At 36.7% G+C, this 20,348-nt stretch overlaps 1 protein-coding gene across 1 annotated transcript in view; it reads right to left on the reverse strand.

Moving 5' to 3' along the window:
• Positions 1-1,244: 1,244 nt before the first annotated feature.
• PCSK1 (proprotein convertase subtilisin/kexin type 1) overlaps positions 1,245-20,348 on the reverse strand; it is a 55,121-nt gene continuing 36,017 nt past the window's right edge. Inside the window, exons 10-14 of the mRNA XM_001363963.4 lie at positions 13,209-13,442; positions 11,302-11,459; positions 8,601-8,734; positions 5,894-6,055; positions 1,245-4,174 (exon numbers count right to left, since the gene is read on the reverse strand). Coding sequence (XP_001364000.1) covers positions 3,788-4,174; positions 5,894-6,055; positions 8,601-8,734; positions 11,302-11,459; positions 13,209-13,442 — 1,075 coding nt within the window. The 3' untranslated portion in view covers positions 1,245-3,787. The remainder of the gene's footprint in view (positions 4,175-5,893; positions 6,056-8,600; positions 8,735-11,301; positions 11,460-13,208; positions 13,443-20,348) is intronic.

The raw sequence follows: 20,348 nt of genomic DNA on the forward strand, positions 1-20,348 counted from the left end.
GCCACCCAGCTCTCTACTTGTGGCTCCACGAAGCTATAGTCACACTCTGGTAAAACTGTTTCAGGAGACTGGCTAACCCAGGCTAACGGTAACTGAGAGACCTCAAACCCATTGGCATAGGGTAGACAGCTGTCTACCCTAAGCATGTGAAGACAGAATGGGTGGATGAGAACAATTTGTACCAATGGCCATGAAAGTTATTGAATCAAGGGCTGTAGTGCACTCAGAGCTTGGTCAGACATCAGATACTTAGGTCACCCATTGCATCCCAAGCCACTGCTAGTTGTCTTGACTTTTGTCCTGCCACTGGGTTTTGATGACTAGAAGAGAGAGTGAAGCTGATGACCATACAATTCTGCCTCATTTAAATCCAATTTATGCACAAGTTATGTCCTATCTTCCACTATTTTACTCCAACACTGTGATATCATTGGTTCTATTTGAAAAGAAAGGACCAACAATAAGGCCTAGCCTAGTTATAAAGATGTTATTCTTGGTTTATTTTTTTATAAGGCTCCAAAGAATTATGGAGTATTTTAAACTCTACATGTCTTTATTGAGTAGACAGGAAATAAACCATATTTCCTCTTTTAGGCTGTTTGTACGTAATAAAGGTTTGAAAAACCTTTTTTTTTCCACTGTCAACTTTGTTTATGCACATAAATTTATGATATCAAGCTATTTACAGGGGAACAATTTGCTTTCAGAGCCATTCTGGGCTTTGTATTGTTTTGGTAAATAAAACATAATTATTTCAAAGTTGAATTTCAAATGTTTAAACACACAGAGAGACAATGGCACAGATACCAAGAGAAATGAAAGTCAGTTGCTCAAAAAAAAAAAACCTGAGTGTTTAATGTAGATTCAACCAGATTACTATTTGTCTTCATAATTTTGTACAAATAGATTCACTCTTCTGGACCTTAGTTTTCTCATAATTAAAATGAAGAGATTTAGCCAGAAGATCTTAAAAGTTCCTTATATTGCTGAAATCTATTATTTCTCTTTGCATGATATTTCTTTTCTTACTGGTCTCCTTTTACCACATGGTACGTGAGAGAGGAATAGTTCCATGAGGTCATTATTTTAGTATTATTATTTTTTACCATACCCCCTCTGTTTTTATTTTGGACTCAGTGAGGGAACTGCTTACTCTGTTGATTTAAAATATATTGACATTTTCTGGTGACTACATTCAGGGCTTCACTTGGAGGTTTCTTTAAAAATGTTACAACCACACACTCTGGACTCTGCTGATATATTGTATTATGCTATTAGACAAGTTATTGTAACATCATATCACATACATGTAGGTATCATCATTGCTAGAGGAACATGCCTTTGAAAAATATTTTATTGGATGAAACTTTCTCATTCTCAAGAAAACATATGGTTCTTTAATATAATTTATTGTGCCTTTCAAAATTCTGCATGTTTGATAAAAGTTTTGATATATTATAAATACCTGTAAAGAAAATAGAATTTAAAATTCTGAGACAAAACATTTTATAATTTTCCTCTTTTACATTTTCACAAAAACCTACACAGGCACCAAGAAAGACAAACAATAAAAATATGTCTGTACAATATACTCTGGGTTGGAACATTCAAACATGATGTAGTTTTTGTATTAAAACTTCACTAGGGGAACCTTTGGCCACAGAACAAGAGGTGATTGAGATTTTAACAATGAATCTATATTGTACAATATGTTTAACAAGAAGGCATTATACATGAAGCACTGAACTGGGAGTCAGGGAGACCTGAGTTCTAGTCCTGGGGCAGACTCTGTTAGCTGTGTGACCACAGGCAAGGGGTCCCTTTGCCTCCCTGGGCTTCAGTTTATCCTGAGGAGGTTGGATTGAACCATTGCCAGGGTTGCTTCCTTAATGTTTTATGGGTGTCTGATTTGCTGCAGCTGTCAAAACTATACACATCACTTCCCATCACAGAATACGTAGGAATTCCAAGGATTGGCAGGTCATTCTCTTTCTCCCTCTCTCTTTTTTAAAGATCTTTTGCAAGATCATAGCAGAGCTGCATCCTGACTATTTCCTCATTCTACACAAATTCAAATAGTGGACAAGGGAAGGGAAAGATCATTTTGGTAGACAGTGTGGAATCAGTCAGTACTTCAAAAAGTTTTCTGATCTGCATGTATTTAAAGTCCTGGGACTACTTACTAAGCTATGGGGAGCATTTCAAAGAGCAACAGGAAGCAAACAGAAGCCTTCTACACACATACACAGTGAAGGAAAGGATTGGTTTCTATTACAGACATGCAAATGCCCATCCAGATAACTTATTTAGGGTCCTTTTGATGTTTTGTCTTGGCCTGAATTATCTGATTTGGCTCTCCACAGATAAGGCCTAAGTCAACTGTGTAATAGAAAGTCTTATTTTTATTTGGTAATGTGTAGATTCAGTTAGAAAATAACATCTGTGTGGATTCCCCCACCCCCTTTAAGTAATATTATTCATGCCCAGTATCTTTGGTAAAGAAGCTGGTAGCAATAATCAGGGGGTCTAGAGAGAGAGAGAGAGAGAGAGAGAGGAGAGAGAGAGAGAGAGAGAGAGAGAGAGAGAGAGAGAGAGAGAGAGAGAGAGAGAGAGAGAGAGAGGTCTTAGGGCCCAAAGGCCAGGCTAGCACTTTCAAAACCAGAAAATCATCTTTTATGTAATATGTTAGTTTATTTGAGTGTGTGTTTTTCTTAGCTATCATCATTCCAGAATTATTTCCCAATTTTTGCTTTGTGAAATTTGCAAAACGCTATGAAGCTGAAATTGCAACTCAAGGAGGGGAAAAATATTCAGAATAAGGACAACCAAGAAGGAAAAACAAAACAAACAAAAAAGTAACCCAGTGGCTGATTCTATGCCACACAGTTTTAGAGATTTTTTTTTTTTTGCAAAGTATACATGCTAGATAATCCTGGCCAAAACCCATTTTGCTGCCTCAATAAAATCACATGCTTAATTCATTTCTCTTTTTCTGGTATAGTAGAAGGAACACTGGATTTTTAGACTAGTAAAAGTTAGAGAGGAACCTCAAGTACAAATCCTGGCACTTCTACTTAACCCCTGAATGGCAGGCCTTAAGGCTCAATTCTTTATCTGTAAAATGAAGGGTTGGACTAGATGACCCCAAGAATCCCTCCTTCTCTAAATCTATGATCCTAAGTGACTTAAAAAAATTTGGGGAGCCCTTTTGTTGTAAGAACCACAATCCTAGAAGTCATTGCTAGACAGGAAACAGATGTGGAAGGGACAGAAAAAAGGCTGTAGGCACATCTCCTGGTGTTTTGCAGCAGTTTTTTTTTTTTTTTAGTGTTTTACAGCCCAGAGTTGTTTTTATTTAAATTAGTATTCTTTTGAGAAATGAAAATGGGAAAAAGAGGCGGTTTAGAGTGGATTTTAAATATGATAGGAGAAACACCAATGGACTTTGATTCCAGGACAAAAATAATTCCACTTGTGAAAACATGTTTTCAATAGAGCTCTTGTTGACTGTCCCCAGTACAGTTAGGCTCTCAGTGGGAAGCAAACCCCCTCTCTTTATGTACCAAATTGTGTGTGAATATTTGTGTCTGTGAGTATGTGTGTGTGTGCAAGCATATGTGAGCTTGAGTGAATGTATGAGTATATGAACATGTATACATGTACAAGATAGCAATGGGAAGCAAAGACATAATCATATGAATAAAATATAAATTCTACATCAGTCTCAGGCAATATATTAGAGAAAGGAGGAAGAATGAGTATTTCCAACTCTGGAGATCACCTCGTTTCAATTCCCTTCCTTCAGAATGTCAACCAGAGCCTGCAGCAGTCGATCATCTCTGTGCTTGTATGGTTTCGTGTTGTAGAAAAGGTCCACGTAGTCACTATACAGACTATTCTCATCATTTTTTAACTGGGATGGTTTGTTTAACTTTTCCAGAGCTTGATAAAAATGCTCATATGGGATCTTTAGCTTTTCACTGGGCTCACTCTTTGGTGCTTGATTGGGGGCTCCCTGTTTGCTGAAAGCACTTTGCAGGAGTTGGAGCATAGCCCTGGAGAGTGTTTTCTCCATCAACTTGTCCCCTTTGACACTGTCACTGCCAGTACTGGGAGTAGTGGAGATTCTGGAGAGCTGGGAACCTTCAGGCAGGTTTTCTAGAATGGCTCGGTCCTTAAAAAAAAACAACAACAAAAAAAACCAGACAGGCTTCCCATCACTATTTTGACTTAAAAATATTATTTGTGGTATATGCATGCATCAGAAGCTACACAGATCTTTGCTACTACTGCACCATAAGAAATGATGAGGAAGATAATTAAAACAAAAAAAAAACATCAAAAGCCCTACATGAAATTATGAAGTTAAATGAGCAAAACCAAGAGAACATTGTATACAGAAACAGGGATATTATTTGAAGAATGACTTGTGGATGCCCACTTCCAGAGAAATAAGTGATGAATAGAAATAAGTAAGACATGATTTTATATATACAGATGCCTTTTTGTCAAAATGATGCATTGATTTTCTTATCAAATGAGGAGATTAGACAAGATGGCTTCTAAAGTATCTTCTAACTCTAGATTTATAATCTAACATTATATTTATGTTTACATTTTATTTCCCTCAATAGAAGGTAAACTTTTTGAGGCCAGAGACTGTTGCATTGTCAACTTTTTATGCCTGTTCTCCAGCTCAGTATTGGATACATTTTTGCTCTCAGTTGTTTCAGTCTTGTCTGATTTCATGATTCCATTTAGAGTTTTCTTGGCAGAGATTTGCCATTTCCTTTTCCAGATCAATTTATAGATTAGGGAATTGAGGTAAATAGGCTTGAATGACTTGCCCAAAGTCTCATAGCTACTAAGTGTCTGAGGCCAGATTTACATTCAGAAAGATGAGTCTTTCTGATTTCCAGCTCTATTCATTGTGCTAATGGAAGGTAAACTTTTTGAAGTCCTAGACCTGTGTTGGCAAACCTATAGCTCACATGCCAGAGGGGGCTGCTCCCTTCCCCCACCTCCACACTTACTCCTCTGCCCAACAGCCCAATGGGAGCACTTCCTCCTGCCCCTGTATGGGGTAAGGTGGGAGGGGGGTCACATGTGGCATGAGGGTTGCAGTTTGGGCACTCAGTCTCAAAAAGGTTTGCCATCACTGCCCTAGACTGTTTCCTTTTCACCTTTTTATTTCTGCTATCCAGCTCAGGTCCTGGCACATAGTAGAGGCTTTTTAAATGCTTATCAATTGATGGAAGACATGGCCCCTTCCCTCATGAAGCTTACATTCTGTTAGGGAGGTCACACACATGTAAATAATTTAAATAAACAGTGCTCTGTGGGTTCAGTAGAGGGAGAGTTCATATATATAGTTGATATAGTTGAGTAGATCAAAAAGGTCTTTATAATCATTGGAACGCTGAAGAACTTAGGAGTCATGAGGAAAAGATGATTAAAAGAGAAGAGAATGAGGAAAGATGGCACATAGGAAAGGATACTATAGAGTTCAAGCCTCAGTTCTAACATTTTCTAATCATTAGATCTTGGGGAAAGTCAATGTACCTCTTGGAGTCTCAGTTTTCTTTTCTTAAAAATAAGGAAAATAATATTTATACTAACTTTCTTAAAAGGTTTTTGTGAAGGAAACATTTTGCAAATTTCAAAGTGCTACATAAATATAAATTAGGAATAATATAGAACCTAAATGTGAGAGAAAACATGCTTTCTCTGGAAGAAAATGATTTGGGTTTTCCTGAACCTATACTCTGGTTATAAATGGTTCTCTTCTGGGAAGTCACATGAATCCTGTGGGGCAGCAGGATACTATGCATGTCACTTAAAAATAGAGTGGCTGCATGACAGTTAATAAAGAAGAAAAGAGACATATACAGACCTTAACAGAATCAGCCATCTTCTCCACCCCTCTTCTGTCATTCTGCACAGCATTATAGGAAGTATAAACACGAGGCTGTTTCATGTGTTCCGGCTGGGTGGCAGTCCCATGCAAAATCAGTTTCCAGTTCACAATTCTTCCTTCATTTTGCATTCTTCCAGACTAAAGAATAATTACAGGAATTATTTATAGAGGGCTTTGTTTTCGACTTTGTTTTCCACAAAATATATCTCTAAGCATCCTTCAGGCTTCATAATTAACATCATATCACAACCTCTCATAGAAACATGTAGAGTGTGCCAGAGTCAGCTTGAACTGGCTGCCTCCCAAGAGTCAACTATAAAATTCTAAATATGAGCATTTACATCTCAGAAAATGACAAATGCTACAAATCAAGACTTGATTTGTTTTGTTTATGTCTAGACTTAAGAAAGTTATGAATAAAATATTAATAATGCAGATTAAACTAAAAAGTGTGTCCTATATATATTTTCCCTACGTATAATAACCTGATACTTTATGTAGGGAGAAGAAAATCATTAGGCTCATTTCAATTAAATGCATAGCATTGTGTATGAACCCATATTACTAAGTATGTAAATTAAACACTTGAACCCTTTTAATTTATAGAATTTATGTGTTGTTAAAAAGTCATCTGCAGTTTCTAGAAACAGGCATATTTTCTTTTGATCATAAAATTGGAGGTGTTTACCTATGGAAGGAAACTTTGCTACCATAAATAATGAAAGGTACGAGTTTCCTTTTATTCTTTTATTAACAAGCATTTATCTTCTCTTTCTCCCATTCCTTCCAATTTAAGAGAACAGAAAATGGGGAAAAAAACCTTGTAAAAATGTATGTAGTCAAGAAAATGTAATTCCACCATTATCAATGCCCAAAAATATTTGTCTCATTTTGCACCATATGCCCATCACATCTCTGTCAGGAGTTTGGTAGCAGAGATCATCATTTGTTTGCTGCAATGACCAGTTATGATTTTAAAGGACAGAAATGCTTCATTTCTAAGTTGAAAAATTAAGGTACTTCATGGGATGGGGAGAAAGAAGCTAATTTTCAAACAAAATTTTTTAAAGATAGCAATTAAAACTTTGCACTGACTTCATTCCTGAATAGATGCAAGAAAATGTTATTATTATTTCTATTATAGCATTTTAGTTAGAAATCAAAATCTGTTATCTCTGGTTCTCAATAATTCACTTTTGGAAGAAATTTCACACCTACAATCTTATATGTGTTTAGTAAACTCATTTATTTTTTAATATATCCTATGCCAAAGGAAAATATACCAGGAATTACTTTAAGGAAAATGCAGATGAATCTTAAACTCCTAAAGCTTCTTTGCTTAGAAACTGATCTATCTTCTCTTTATGATGGGAGTATTATGAACATCATTTTGTATTCTTTTGTATTTCACTTCATAGAAATACATAGAAATAATTTAGAAAATCCATAATATACCTTTTTTTACTTCCCTGCATAAACTTTTGACTGCATTGGTATATATTGTAACTTATTGGTATTCATTTCCTCCAATGAGGAAACTTCCTTTCCCAAAGCAGACCAGCAGCTACTCTGCAATTTATAGTCTTAGAGAGTTGCTTGGGCCACTGAAGTGCCTTGCTTTGGGCCACACAGTCAGTATGCCAAAAGTAGGATTTGAACTCAGTTCCTTCTGACTGCCAGGACAACTATCAATCACACCTTGCTACTTCTCACTCACAACATAACTAATCTCTAAATTGTACAAAACCATTTGGGGGTATCAATGTAGACCAAACGTAATATCTATACCTTACCATAGCAACAAAAAAAAAATCATGGATCATTCAACCATTTGAATTAGCAGTCAGGTGATAATCCACATTATCCATAATAAGGAAAATTAATATTGAATTGCATTACTTTTTACTAATATTTCTATGTGAAATCATTTCTCTGTGGCCTTCCAAGATCAAGATGAAATAGTCTGCTTCCTAACTAATCCCAAGACCCAAGCTATCAAACTGGGCTGGGACCTTCTTTCTTTTAAGACAGAAGACATTTGAAGGCAGGACTGATCTGCCATGGTGAACTTTGACCTATTTGAAAATAAGGTGGGTCAACCACATTTCTCTGGCATTTTCCTTATTTAGGCAAAGACCCATCTCCCTGGCAAATTGAGATCTCTAAGTCCACCTCTTCATTAACTATTCACCAGTGAGAGATGAACTCCCAAATTGTATTTTAAGACCTACATGAGAGAACTTTTTGGTCTTTGATCATCAAGAGGATCACTGACCTATTAATTGGTTAAATGCTAGCCTAATCAATAAATAGATATTCTTATCCCCAAACCAGTCTCTCAAATATTTTTAAGTATAACAATTAATAGGAGAAAAATCATTTGATTATGCTTGCCAAGGCGAGCCATTTTATGCACATATGTTATGGCTTCCAATGTTGCTGGCAAAATTTCTGAGTGTCTTTTTCTACTATTATCCATATATCTCCAAGTGTGGAGGTTTCCACAAATTGAATTTTCTTCTAATTTTTCCACTTTACAGCAGTTGACTTTAATGCCTGCATAAATGCTGACCCCATTTGCAAACCTTTAATATCCCTTACTACATCCATCTAGACCTTTGCTCTTCTACCATAACATTCACTTCCCTGTCTCCCCACCCCCTACACAGACACAACTGCATACCATATCAGTAATTCGTAAAGCCCATGTGCCTACTGGATTCTCTCCCCATGTGTGAACAGACATGAAGTCCCAGTTCTTAAATCCATTGGGGGATGTATCTCTTTCTCTTTCAGCCAATAGCACAGTGCTGGTTCCTGTGTTGATACAAAACCAAAAATGAAACAAATAATCCATCTCTTAGCACAGTGAATACATATTAGGCACTTAATAAATGTTTTTTGACTGACTATAGTAGATGAAATAAGGAATATAAGGTAACTGGTGTTTGGCATCTGTGTAAACACCAATATCTAGCTAGTAAATATGCAGAGATACGAAAGAGTTTTCAAAATCTCCTTCTAGTACAAGAAAAGGATAGAGTAATTCATAAGGAAAATGGGGTGTATATGCTCATTTGACTACAAAGAGCTGAGAGCTACAATTAAAAAAACATTCAAAAGAAAGGAAAGATTAAAGGGGTATAAATACTTTTCAGGGACAATATCACTTTGGAAAGAGAAAGATTCATAGTTTCCAAAGGAATTAACTATATCTTGTAGAGCAATCACTTAAACTCAAATAGAAATTCATTAATTAACTAACCTTTATAACCTATATAACCTTGTTTATACAAAAAACTAGAAACAGAGCCAGAAATACAATGATAATGAAATCCCAGTAGCTTCCCAGAGTCTCTAACAAACATTCACCACCTGAATAAAAGAGAGATAGTGAATTTCCCTGGTCAAGATGACAGGTTATAAGAAATATGAAAAGTTTAAGAGATGGTATTTGCATACATTATCTCATTAGATACTGTGAGATAAGCAGATAATATTCTCATTTTATAGGTGAGGAAACTGAGGCTGAGAAAAATAAAATGATTTGCTCATGGTCACACAGCCTTCTAAGACAGGATGTGAACCAAATATCTCCTGATTCCAAACACAGAAAATTTTCTGACACCACACTTTCTCAGATGTCAGTCTTTTCCAAATATTGGTTTGTTCATCTTATGAACCCTTTCTGAATAGAAGCATAGTCATTCCAAGCATCCTGCTTAACTCTGAGCCAATACATCTTTATACTGCCTGAATTTTGAGAAATTTAGTTGACTAAATACCTCACTTTCAATAAGACACGTTGCAAATCTCATTATCATAATGACTTGTACTTTTATATCCTTCATCTCACTTAATATTAAAAAAACATTATATAAAAAGCATAAAGACATGACCCATTCATATGAGGGAAACTGGATTTTCTTAAACTTTTCAACTGATCAAGATAGGTCTAAACTATTTCTTGGTATAGTGCACATATTAGAAGTGTAATTAATTTTCCAGGGCTTCAAGATTTCATTTAATAAAATGTTGCCAAATAAACTGTGGTATAAAGATGTAATAGAATATTACTATGCCACAAGAGAAGATGATTACATCATCACTGAAAGACTTATATGAACTTATATGAAGTTGCAAAGTGAAATAAGCAGAAGTAGGAAAGCAATAAATACTAGTGACTACAATGTAAATGGCAACAATAATCATAACTGAATGCCAAGGAATTATATTGGCCAATTCGGTCAGTCATTTTTCAGTTGTGTATGACTCTCCATGACCCCATTTGAGGTTTTCTTGGCAGAGATCCTGGAGTGGTTTGCCATTTCCTTTTCCAGCTCATTTTACAGATGAGGAAACCAAGGCAAAGGTCTTCCCCCAAGTCATATAACTAGTACCTCTCTGAGAACAGATTTGAACTTGGGAAGATGAGTCTTCTTGACTCCAGGCCTGGCATTCTATCCATTGCACTGCCTTATTGGGAAATAGGTTCTAAGATGAGGTTGTTGTTGATGTTCGGTCATGTCTGACTCTTCATGACCCCATGGACCACAGCATGCCAATAATGTCTATGAGGTTTTCTTAGCAAAGATACTAGGATACTTTGCCTTTTCTTTCTCCAGTTGATTAAGGCAATCAGATTGATTGACTTCTGGTCATCTAGCCAAGTATCTTAGGCTGTATTTTAATTCAGGCATTTCTCACTTCAGACCCAGTGCTCTATCTGCTGAGCCATCTAGCTTCCAAACTAGTCCCCCAAAGAAGAATTCTAAGAACTCAACTCTGCTTCTTTTAGGAGAGGTGGGGGACCATGGACATGGATCCCTATAGGTAATATCAATTGTGGCTGATGTGTTGGTTCACTTTGTTAAACTGTTCTCTCCCCTCTTTCTTATTCTGGGTTATAGGAATGACTTTTGGGGAGGGAGCATAGCAAGAGACATACTGGGCAATGTAATTAACATGAAAACAGATGACAAATGATAATTTAAAAGTATTGTCTAAAGATAATTTTAAAAGGGATTCTGGGTATAGTTAATATTTCAAAGACATTGAGTTCAATGTTAGGCTTTGAAACATGATCCTAAACGTATTAGAATTCTTTTTTGAAGGATGAGCTGATTAACTGGGGATATGTGATTCAACAGGTTCACTTCCCAAAGACGGTATTCACTGCTTATTCAACTGAGCAATGGAAACCTGGACTCCAAAAAAAGTGAAACCAAAGAAAATAAACACATTTCTCACAGAATTAAAGTTATCTTTTAGGTACTCTATACCAAAGTATTTATTGAAGAAAACAAATTCTATAGGCACTTAAATAAGAACTTATATTGTTTTTGAAGGAGGCAAAAGCCAAAATAAAACATCTCTTTCTGTACCAGCAGCAGAGGTGAGTGTGACATGAAGGTCTCCTCTCCGTGAGTATTCAATTGTTGCTTCAAATTGCACATGTTCCAAAGACTTGATGGAATTTTCTTGTCCTTCACAGGCTTTGGTTGGGATTTCAATAGTAACTACTCCATCAGCTTTCAATGACCTAAAACAGGTTAAAGGTTGTAAATACATACGTTTTAAATCAAATTTGGCAGATTTTACAAGGGTGAATATACAAACATCCTATGTTGGATCAGCCAAAAAATGACTATTTTTGTTTTATGGAGATAGATTATGAAATGTAGTGAAAATTTCACCTTTAAAGATTTTTATAATATTAATTTATGGTCGCCAACGAATTTACTTATGAAATTCCTAAAATGAAACACTCAAGTCAGAATGGAGTTTATGGTGGTTTAATCACAATGGGAGTAGGGAAAAGGAGAGGGAGAGAAGGAGAGAGGAGAAAAAGGAAAGGGGTTACTCAACCTTTGACCAAGGCAGAGGGAGATTAGGCCCAACGGGCCAAGGTAGAAAGGAATCAGTCCTTGACTCACGTGACCGATCTGAAGGGAAGCTGTCTGTGGGCCTCCTCCCTGTTCAAGCTCCTAACACCCACTGCCGTCTGGCCCTGTCCACAGGAAGTGAGTGAATTCCAGAGGCTGTTTTCTCCGTCACTTCCTGTGCCTCACAAGTGCCAATGGTGGCTCAAGCTTGGCTTAGGACAGCCCAGGTGGGCAGTTAGTTATTTCTGATTTGTCATTGACTAGCACATGCCCGTGTAGTGTGGGTGTGCACAATTTTTTGTGCTAGAACAAGCAAGATGGAGAGTTTTTAAATTCACAGAAATAAGGTTGGTGGTTAACATATATTAGTAAAGATGAATAAGATCACCAGAAACCATGTTAACACGATTCTATAACCAAGAAAGTTTAGGTATTCATCTCAGAAATGGAAAGGAACTCTGAGACCAATCAGTCTAGCCTATGAGGAGACCAGGTAGTACCACAGCTGGATTGTAGAGCCTGGCCACCATATTTACCTTTTGATAATGTGGTCTCAGCTAGTAAACAATTATTATAAATAATCCCATGGCTTGGAATAATTAAGCCTAAACTACTCTTTACTTAGTTGTGTGACCGTAGACAAATCCCTTCACTTGTCTCAGCCTTAGTTTCTTTCCTTTTTAAATGATAAGGTATTGCATTCCCTCACTCATGGGATTGTTATGAAGATCAAATGAGATAATGTATATAAATCACTGTGCAATTGTTTCACATTATATAAATAGAATCTATTGTTTTTGACATGATTTTTGTGTCTCTAGTATAGTACAGTAGGAATAAAATCCAGTCATTACCTAGTTTGCTTTTTTGCTATAACTTGGCACATATATGGGTAGTTTCTGGGTGAAATGTACATAAATAATGAAGCAAATGTGGTATAAAAATACCATGTAACAAATTACATGAAAAATGAAAATATATATTAGTATGGTTTAGAAGCAAGAGTACCATACTGAGTCTAAGGAGGTCTAGATCCAATTCCTTACACTCTGTTTAGCTATTATTTTGCTGTATGGCCACTGTCAAGTTTTTTAACATCTTGGGGTCTCAATTTTCTCTTCAGTAAAAAGGGAAGGAAGGAAAAGATTGCAATAGTCTATGCTAAATGATATACATCTTTTAATGATCAATCTACCCACAAAGGATTTTCTAGGGTCCCAAGGAAAACACTAGTGATCTCTTTCTCCCTCAATAGCTCAAAGACAGAAGTGGGATGTGAGAAGGAGAAGATCTCTTTGCTGCTGCTGGTTACTCAGAACCCTGAGTAAGTTCTTTTGAACACCAGATGCTATAGTTACCCAGTAAAACAAATAGAAGTCAGAGTAAAAGACCAAGGAAATTCTTACTTGGGTTCAAAGTTGTTGTCCTTCACAATACATTCTTTCTTTTCAGGTACACCTTTCCAGGTCTTAGGATCAGCTAAGTCCACCAGGGCCTTAGCATTAAGTAACCCAAATCCAAATCGACTATTCACCATCAATCCAGCTCCATTCTTCTTCCAACCAGGATTAATGGCTAGTGGGTCATATTCAGAGGTCCACACAACCAAATGTTGCATATCTCTCCAGGTGAGATGGGGGCTGTATGGAAGTAAAACTATAATTCACAACAAAATTTCTTTGCAAATACAACTGAATATAGTGCTAGTCTTCAAGACTAGAAGACCTGAGTTTTAAAAAAATATCACCTCAGATATTTGAAAGCTATGTGACTCTTCATAAAAATCCTTAACCTTTCTCAGACTCAGTTTCTAAATCTATAAAATGGGGACAATAAAACACCTCCCAGGGTTGTTGTGAGAACCATATGAGACAATTTATGCAAAGCATTTTGCAAACTATAAAGCATTTTAAAATGGTAGCTATTATTATTATTATTATCAATACTAACATGAAAGGTATAACTTACTGATAAACTAAGGTTATTAATGAGTTTCTTATACTATACAGTTTTAGGTCATTGATATGTTACCAACTTAATATTATAAATAATGAAATCTTAAAATTCAAAGTGATCTTTACCAATAAGTAATTCATGCATGTTATAAACTCAAAAATTTTGTTTAAATGTATAAAGAGCTAAGTATGCAGGATGCTTAGATTTCTCTTTGGCTTAGGATAAGGATTGGGATAGAAGGTGGACCTGTGATTTCATAGGCATTGAAAGTCATATGCTGGTAAATGTTAAAAGTTAGCTCTCAAGAGGAAAAATCTATCCATGACAGAATTCTAAGTTTAATCTACATTATTAACATTTTGTTCATCACTTTCTTCAGTCTAGACAAGCAATAAATCAAGCCTTGATTTGAAATGTTTGCCAATTTCAGAGGTATAAATGCTTGCATTAGAAATTAAACAATTGGCTCTCCTCTGAGCTAGTTCCAACACTTCACTGAGTTTGGGGAACTGCCAGTGAGGAAACTCCCTCTACTTATGTGGGTAAGTACTTTTGGCATGGGCATTGTACCCCCAGAAACCCCCCAAACTATTATCAGGGAAATTCCTTTGCTCCCTTACATCCTAGTGACTCCTACCCCAAAACATCTAATGACCCCTATAGGACCCCGAGATGATTGTCCTCCTTTGATCCTCCTTTAGATTTAAGATGGACAGAGAGATGCACCTCCAGGCTACACCTCCATGCCATTGGGCTGTATCTCAGACATCCATCTGTCCCCTAAACTATGAGGGTCACCCTCTATGTCTCCAGGCAGAAATGGTCATATGACCAAACCCCCCACTGAATGCCTGAGTGTTTACCACTCTAGAGTCATCATGGCATAGCAGCACATCTACACGGTTGTAAAGAGTATAAATTTCCCAGAATTGATTTCATCTTGGGGGACAGCTATCCTCCCAAGGAACTGCTCCCCATCTTGCTATTTCACCTTGCTATCCTCCTGGCCATTCTCAATATTACTTTCTAAATTAATAAATTTCTCTTTTTATTTTTAAGCTAAGTTTCAGAGTCTTGCATTCTTGCAAAACGTATCCTTCCTGAACCCCGGGGGTTCAACTTTAGTACCCCACTACACCTTCTCTGCATTTTATAGTTTTAGAGACTTGCCCAACATCATACAGTCAGAGTGTGTCAGAGGTAGCACTGGAATTCAATTTATCTTGGCTTCTAGGACAGAGTTTTATCCACTGTGTCAAGATGTCCTCATTCAGTAAGGTCAGTAAAGTATTGTTTGGTCAGCACAACTATTGTTCAAAACTAGGGGCTCCTGTCATTTTTAAAGGTAGCTTATAAGTAGAGGTGGTTGCTGGTTTAGGCACTTGAAGAAATGAGATGCATCATTTCCAGGGCACTAACTACCAAGCAGATAGACAAAATTAGTGGACATAGCTAAGCATTGGACTAACAAGGACTATATAACAGAGACTTAAGGAAGAATTGTTCTCATATGTTATTTTTTAAAACAAAGTTTTAATAGGAAAAGTATGAATATATATGTAGTCAACTAAACTGTAAATCATATAGGATGGCTAGAAAGCGATAAGTGCTATTGGCCAGAACACAAGAACTGGTTTCTAGATCTGGGCTTTGCTACTAAGTAGCCATGTAACCTCAGAGGGAACATTTCACTTCTATGACCTTCACTCACTTCAGTGTGAAAATCCAAACAACTGGTGTTTCTTCACCAGTTGTTTCATTAAGTACCTAAGTCATGTGCAAAAAAAAAAAATGCTCTCTAAGGTCCTCTTGTGTACCTGCCCAATATTGTAAATGCTTGTATAGAAGATATGACAGAATATGGGATTTGAGCTCAATCTTGAAGGAAGTTGAGGCGAGGAGAGAGAATATTCAAGGCATGAAGGCCAGTCAGTGAAAATGCTAATTAGAAGATGAAAATGGAGTGTCATGTGTAAGGAATTTCAAGAAAGCCAATTTCTCCTAGGGTACATGGAAGGGATTAAAGAAGGAAGACTGGAAAATGTAGGAGTCCAGGCATATACTAATCTTCATAATATTTTAGGGGTGCTCAAAATGCTGACTCTCATGATATTTCTAATGATTGGTTTCTATAACCTGGAGGTAAGTTAAACCTTAATCTTGTCAAATTCCTAACCCATCTCTGAGGCTACACTCTGGAAGACTGACCATCAATCTCAGTCTCCAATAACAGTCAATTAACATCTGTATTAAACAAGTTTAGATGCCTTATGCCATATGATCTCCTGATCTGTACTTTAGCTATACCTATTGTCTTAGGATCCTGCAGTTTGTGTGATTACCTCATAATGTTCATGTATTTGATTATCATTCTCCCTTCCCCCTTTACTGTGATAACCCCAATAAAAACACCAGTATGTTGACTAAAAGTTAAGCTCTTCACCACCAGAGCTCTATTCCATCAAAGCTCTTTTCCATCACAGCTAACTCACTGTCTAATTCATGTCAGAACTTTGTCTTTGTGTCTTTCTTCTCACCTTATGCTATCCTTCCCTTAGACTTTAACCCATCAGCCATTTTTCTCTCAGTCCCTGGTCGCCCTTTCTGAGTGTTCTAACCAGTAGGAACTTTTGTGAAGTCGGTGGAAGGCTTCAGAAAGGAAGGAAGTAACCTAGTTTTGATGAGTTATGGGGAAGCAAGGTGGCTCAGTGGTGAGAGAACCAGGTCTGGAGAGAAGAGGTCTTGGGTTCAAATATGGCCTCAGACACTTAATAGCTGTGTGATCCTGGGCAAGTCATTTAACCCCCATTGGCCAGCCCTTACTACTCTTCATTCTTGAAATAGATACTTGTATTGATTCTAAGCCAGAAGGTAAAGTTTTTTTTAAGTCAAATAGGTTATTTAATATTCAAATTTTAAGTAAATGTTAGAAAAAGAAGTGAGTACTGAATTCCATATTTCTAGGATTTGTGATTTCATCAGTGTGAATATCTGGCTGTATATTCAAACCAGCCTTAGGACGTAGGTTTTGTGAGTTGTCATGCTTTAAAAAATCCATCAGCCTGGACTACCAAATACAAAATGATTCATATTTGGAACTGACCAATGTGGGACACTGTTTTGCTAGACTGAACTTTTTTTATGAGGATTTAAAAAAACTATTCTGGGGTAGGGAGGCAATATTGGGAGGGAGAGATAATAAATAATGGTAAAGATATTATTTTTAAAAATAATAAAAAATTAAAATTCATTACCCTCTACCCAACCTACTGGTGAGGAATCTTTCTGATCTTAGATATTCTGGTCCTTAGCCAAGTTACATATTCTATCACTAGGGCCTGGGAAAACTTGGTAAACATATCAGGACCTATATTCTTCTGAACTAACCTTTGAAATTCCAAGATTATCTTAATGCCATGATGAGGTATTGAAATAAAATGACATTATACATCATAACAAATATATTTTAATATTAAAACTTTTAAGTAATAAATTTAGTGATTATATATTCTTTAATTTTTTTTAAACAAAAAACTTCATACTTTCTGTCTTGGAATGGATATCCATTCTAAGGCTAAGCCATTGGGGTTAAGTGGCTTGCCCAAGTTCTTATACTTAGAAAGTGCCTGTGGCCAGACCTTCCATGTCCAGGCCTATCTCTCTAGCCACTGAGCCACCTAGCTGCCCCTCTCTCTATATTTTCTTTTCAGTGGGATCTCATGTTAGAGAGGCAGTCTGTTGTTTTTTTTTTCAGTCTGACACCATTTCTCCATTCATGTCACATTTCTTTTTTAATGATGTTACTTAATATGCAGGTTCCATCATTCCTCATTTGCTTATTCTTATCTGTTCTTTGGAAAATATTCATGGGGATGACATTTCAGCATAATTAAGAAAATGAAATCCTTTTCACCATTTCCCATCTGAACTGCATTACATAGTTGAAAAAAATCTTGGTAGCTCTTCATCCTATTCCTGAGAACCATTCTTTTCTCATCAAGCAGCCAAAGTAACTTAATAGCAAAAGGCCTATTTTAGCAATGCTCTGGATTGCCAGTCAAAGATATGCTTGCATAAAATAACAGTTACGGAATTAGGTAATTGGTGCCACTAAATAGAAAGAGAGTAAATGTTTTAATGTGTTGGGAATAAATGCTGGAGGTTGGAAGTTGCTAAATCCAGTCTTCTACCATTTTGGCCCCCAAATATCATCTCCATTTCTTTTCAGCATCTTAAGAAATGGACATTCAGTAACCGTGGCAACACCTTTCAGGATCTCACAACATATGAAGTCAAGATTTTCTTCACAATAATTAATTCAATTTCTTCTTGGTGCATTTTGAAACACACTTCTTTGGCTCTCAGTGAAAACAGTAGGGGTTTTTGTTGGTGGTGGTGGTTGTGTCTTAAGATATTCTTTTACTTTCCTCATAATACTAAAATAATATCCCATTCCAGTTTCTCTCCTTCCAAATTAAAAAGAATGAATAAGCACTTAATAAATGTTTGTGGAATTAAAAAAAACTAATAAACACTTCTTCAGCACCTACTATATGCCAGATTCAAATTACTTTACAAATATTATCTCATATTTTTGCCCTCAAAACACCTCTGGGGATCAGATGTTCTTATGATTTTCATTTTATAGATGAGGAAACTGAGGGATAAGAGGTTAAGTGACTTGCTCAAGGTCACACAACCAGTATGTGTCTGAGGAAAAGGTCTTCCTAATTCCAAGTCCACTATATTACCTTTCCACCCCATTTCCCCTTCATTTTCCTGAAAAAGCTTAATCATTGTTTCTTAATTATGAGATCAACCCCTTTTTTCTCCAACTTACAAGAAGGAATGAAAGTATGTGGGGAAGGGAGAATGATATTTCTCAGATGGGCTCAAGTTCTTTAGCACATTCATTACTGAATATATTTATAAAGACCTGCAATGAGCTAATCAGCTAACCAGAGCTGAAGGATAAGCAAATGTAACTCCCTATTTATGGCAAGGGTCTCTATAATTCTGCCAGATGTGTTTCCTTCCTTTACCTTTCCATGTCATCACTTCACAGGCTTCAGGCTGTGATATCTATATATCTATATCTAATATGATATTCTGTTTATACTAGTGATCTTTTATAGTTGACATAAAGTGATGAAAGTCTTGTATAGTGGGGATTGGGACACTTGCAATCCAAGCTTGCTTCTGCTACTTAGTCGATATGAAATTTTTTTCCAAACCTCCATGGGAAAATAATAATTGTACCACTTCACAGAATTGTCGTAAGGGAAGTGCTTTGGAAACTGCAAGGTTCCATAGAAATATAAGCTATTGTTATAGGCGGTGGTAGAGGTCCAGCTCACTGGAAAGACCTCTTGGATATGTAAACAACCTGGCTATTGCTACTGTGATTAATGCTGCCAAAAACCTCATATGCAGCCAGATGGATATTTTCTTGGCCACAGGATAGTCCCCTCCTTGTCCTTCTGATTGCTCTAAAGGAGTAAGCTGCTTCCTTGATCTGGAGTTGTAGAAACTAAATTCCCAGGCTAGATGCTAATATGGAAGGAACCCATCAGAAAAAACCATCTTATCAGGCCAGCTTGGCTCTTTTATTAAAATCACTGATCCAGCCACATATGCAACTTGTCTCTAGTTCTCCCTCAGATGGTTGGTCATATCCATCAGAAAGAGGAAGACCGAGAGCTCTCCTCTGTCCTCACATCAAAGTGAGCTTCAACACATACTAGCTATGTGACCTTGAGCAAGTCACTTTCATCTCCAGTTTCCTTAACCGTAAAATGGGGATGATAATAGCATCTTGCTTACAGAGCTATTGTGATAACAAAATAAGGTAATCTTTATAAAGTACTATACAATCTTAAGCATTATAAAATACTAATTATTGTTACTATTACTATTATTGTTGCTATAGCTCCATATTCCTACTAAAATTACTTCTTTATATGGGGATGAACTTCTTTTCTATTCCCACAATGCTTGCTCTGTTTCTCTAGACATTGACATTGATCTGATTCCTATCTCATACTTGTTTTTACTTTAGCTATGCCACTTGAACTGAGTACATGACCTTGCCTATTTTGACCTAGGGTAATTCTAGGTTCTCTTCGTACTTACTAAGCTCTTGTTCCCAAGTCTGTGCTTAATAGATAAACTATTTTGAGGCACCTACTATAAACTACATTATTGGTCAAAGACTTTCCTGTCTTGTCCTATTCAATGTTCTATTAGAATCTAACATTATGTTGGCGAACCTATGGCATGTGTGCCAAAGGGGGCTGCCCCCCTCCATGTCTCCACAAATGCCTGAGGATATTTTTCACATCACACACCCCTCTGCCCAACAGCCCCCTCCCCTGTCTGGCATAAGGTAGGGGTTCACATGCAGTGTGAGGGTTGCAGTTTGGGTACTTGGTCTCTAGAAGCTTTGCCATCACTGGTCTAATACATCCTAGAACTATACTGAACCACTTAGGGAAGTTCTAGGATTTTTAAAACTGTCTTGGGCTCTAGAAGCTTAATGAAGAAGATGGTTAAATGTCCATGGTTTTAATGATTTATTTGCCTATAGTACA

The sequence above is a fragment of the Monodelphis domestica genome, chromosome 3 (genome assembly GCF_027887165.1).
Source record: "Monodelphis domestica isolate mMonDom1 chromosome 3, mMonDom1.pri, whole genome shotgun sequence".
NCBI lineage: Eukaryota > Metazoa > Chordata > Mammalia > Didelphimorphia > Didelphidae > Monodelphis > Monodelphis domestica.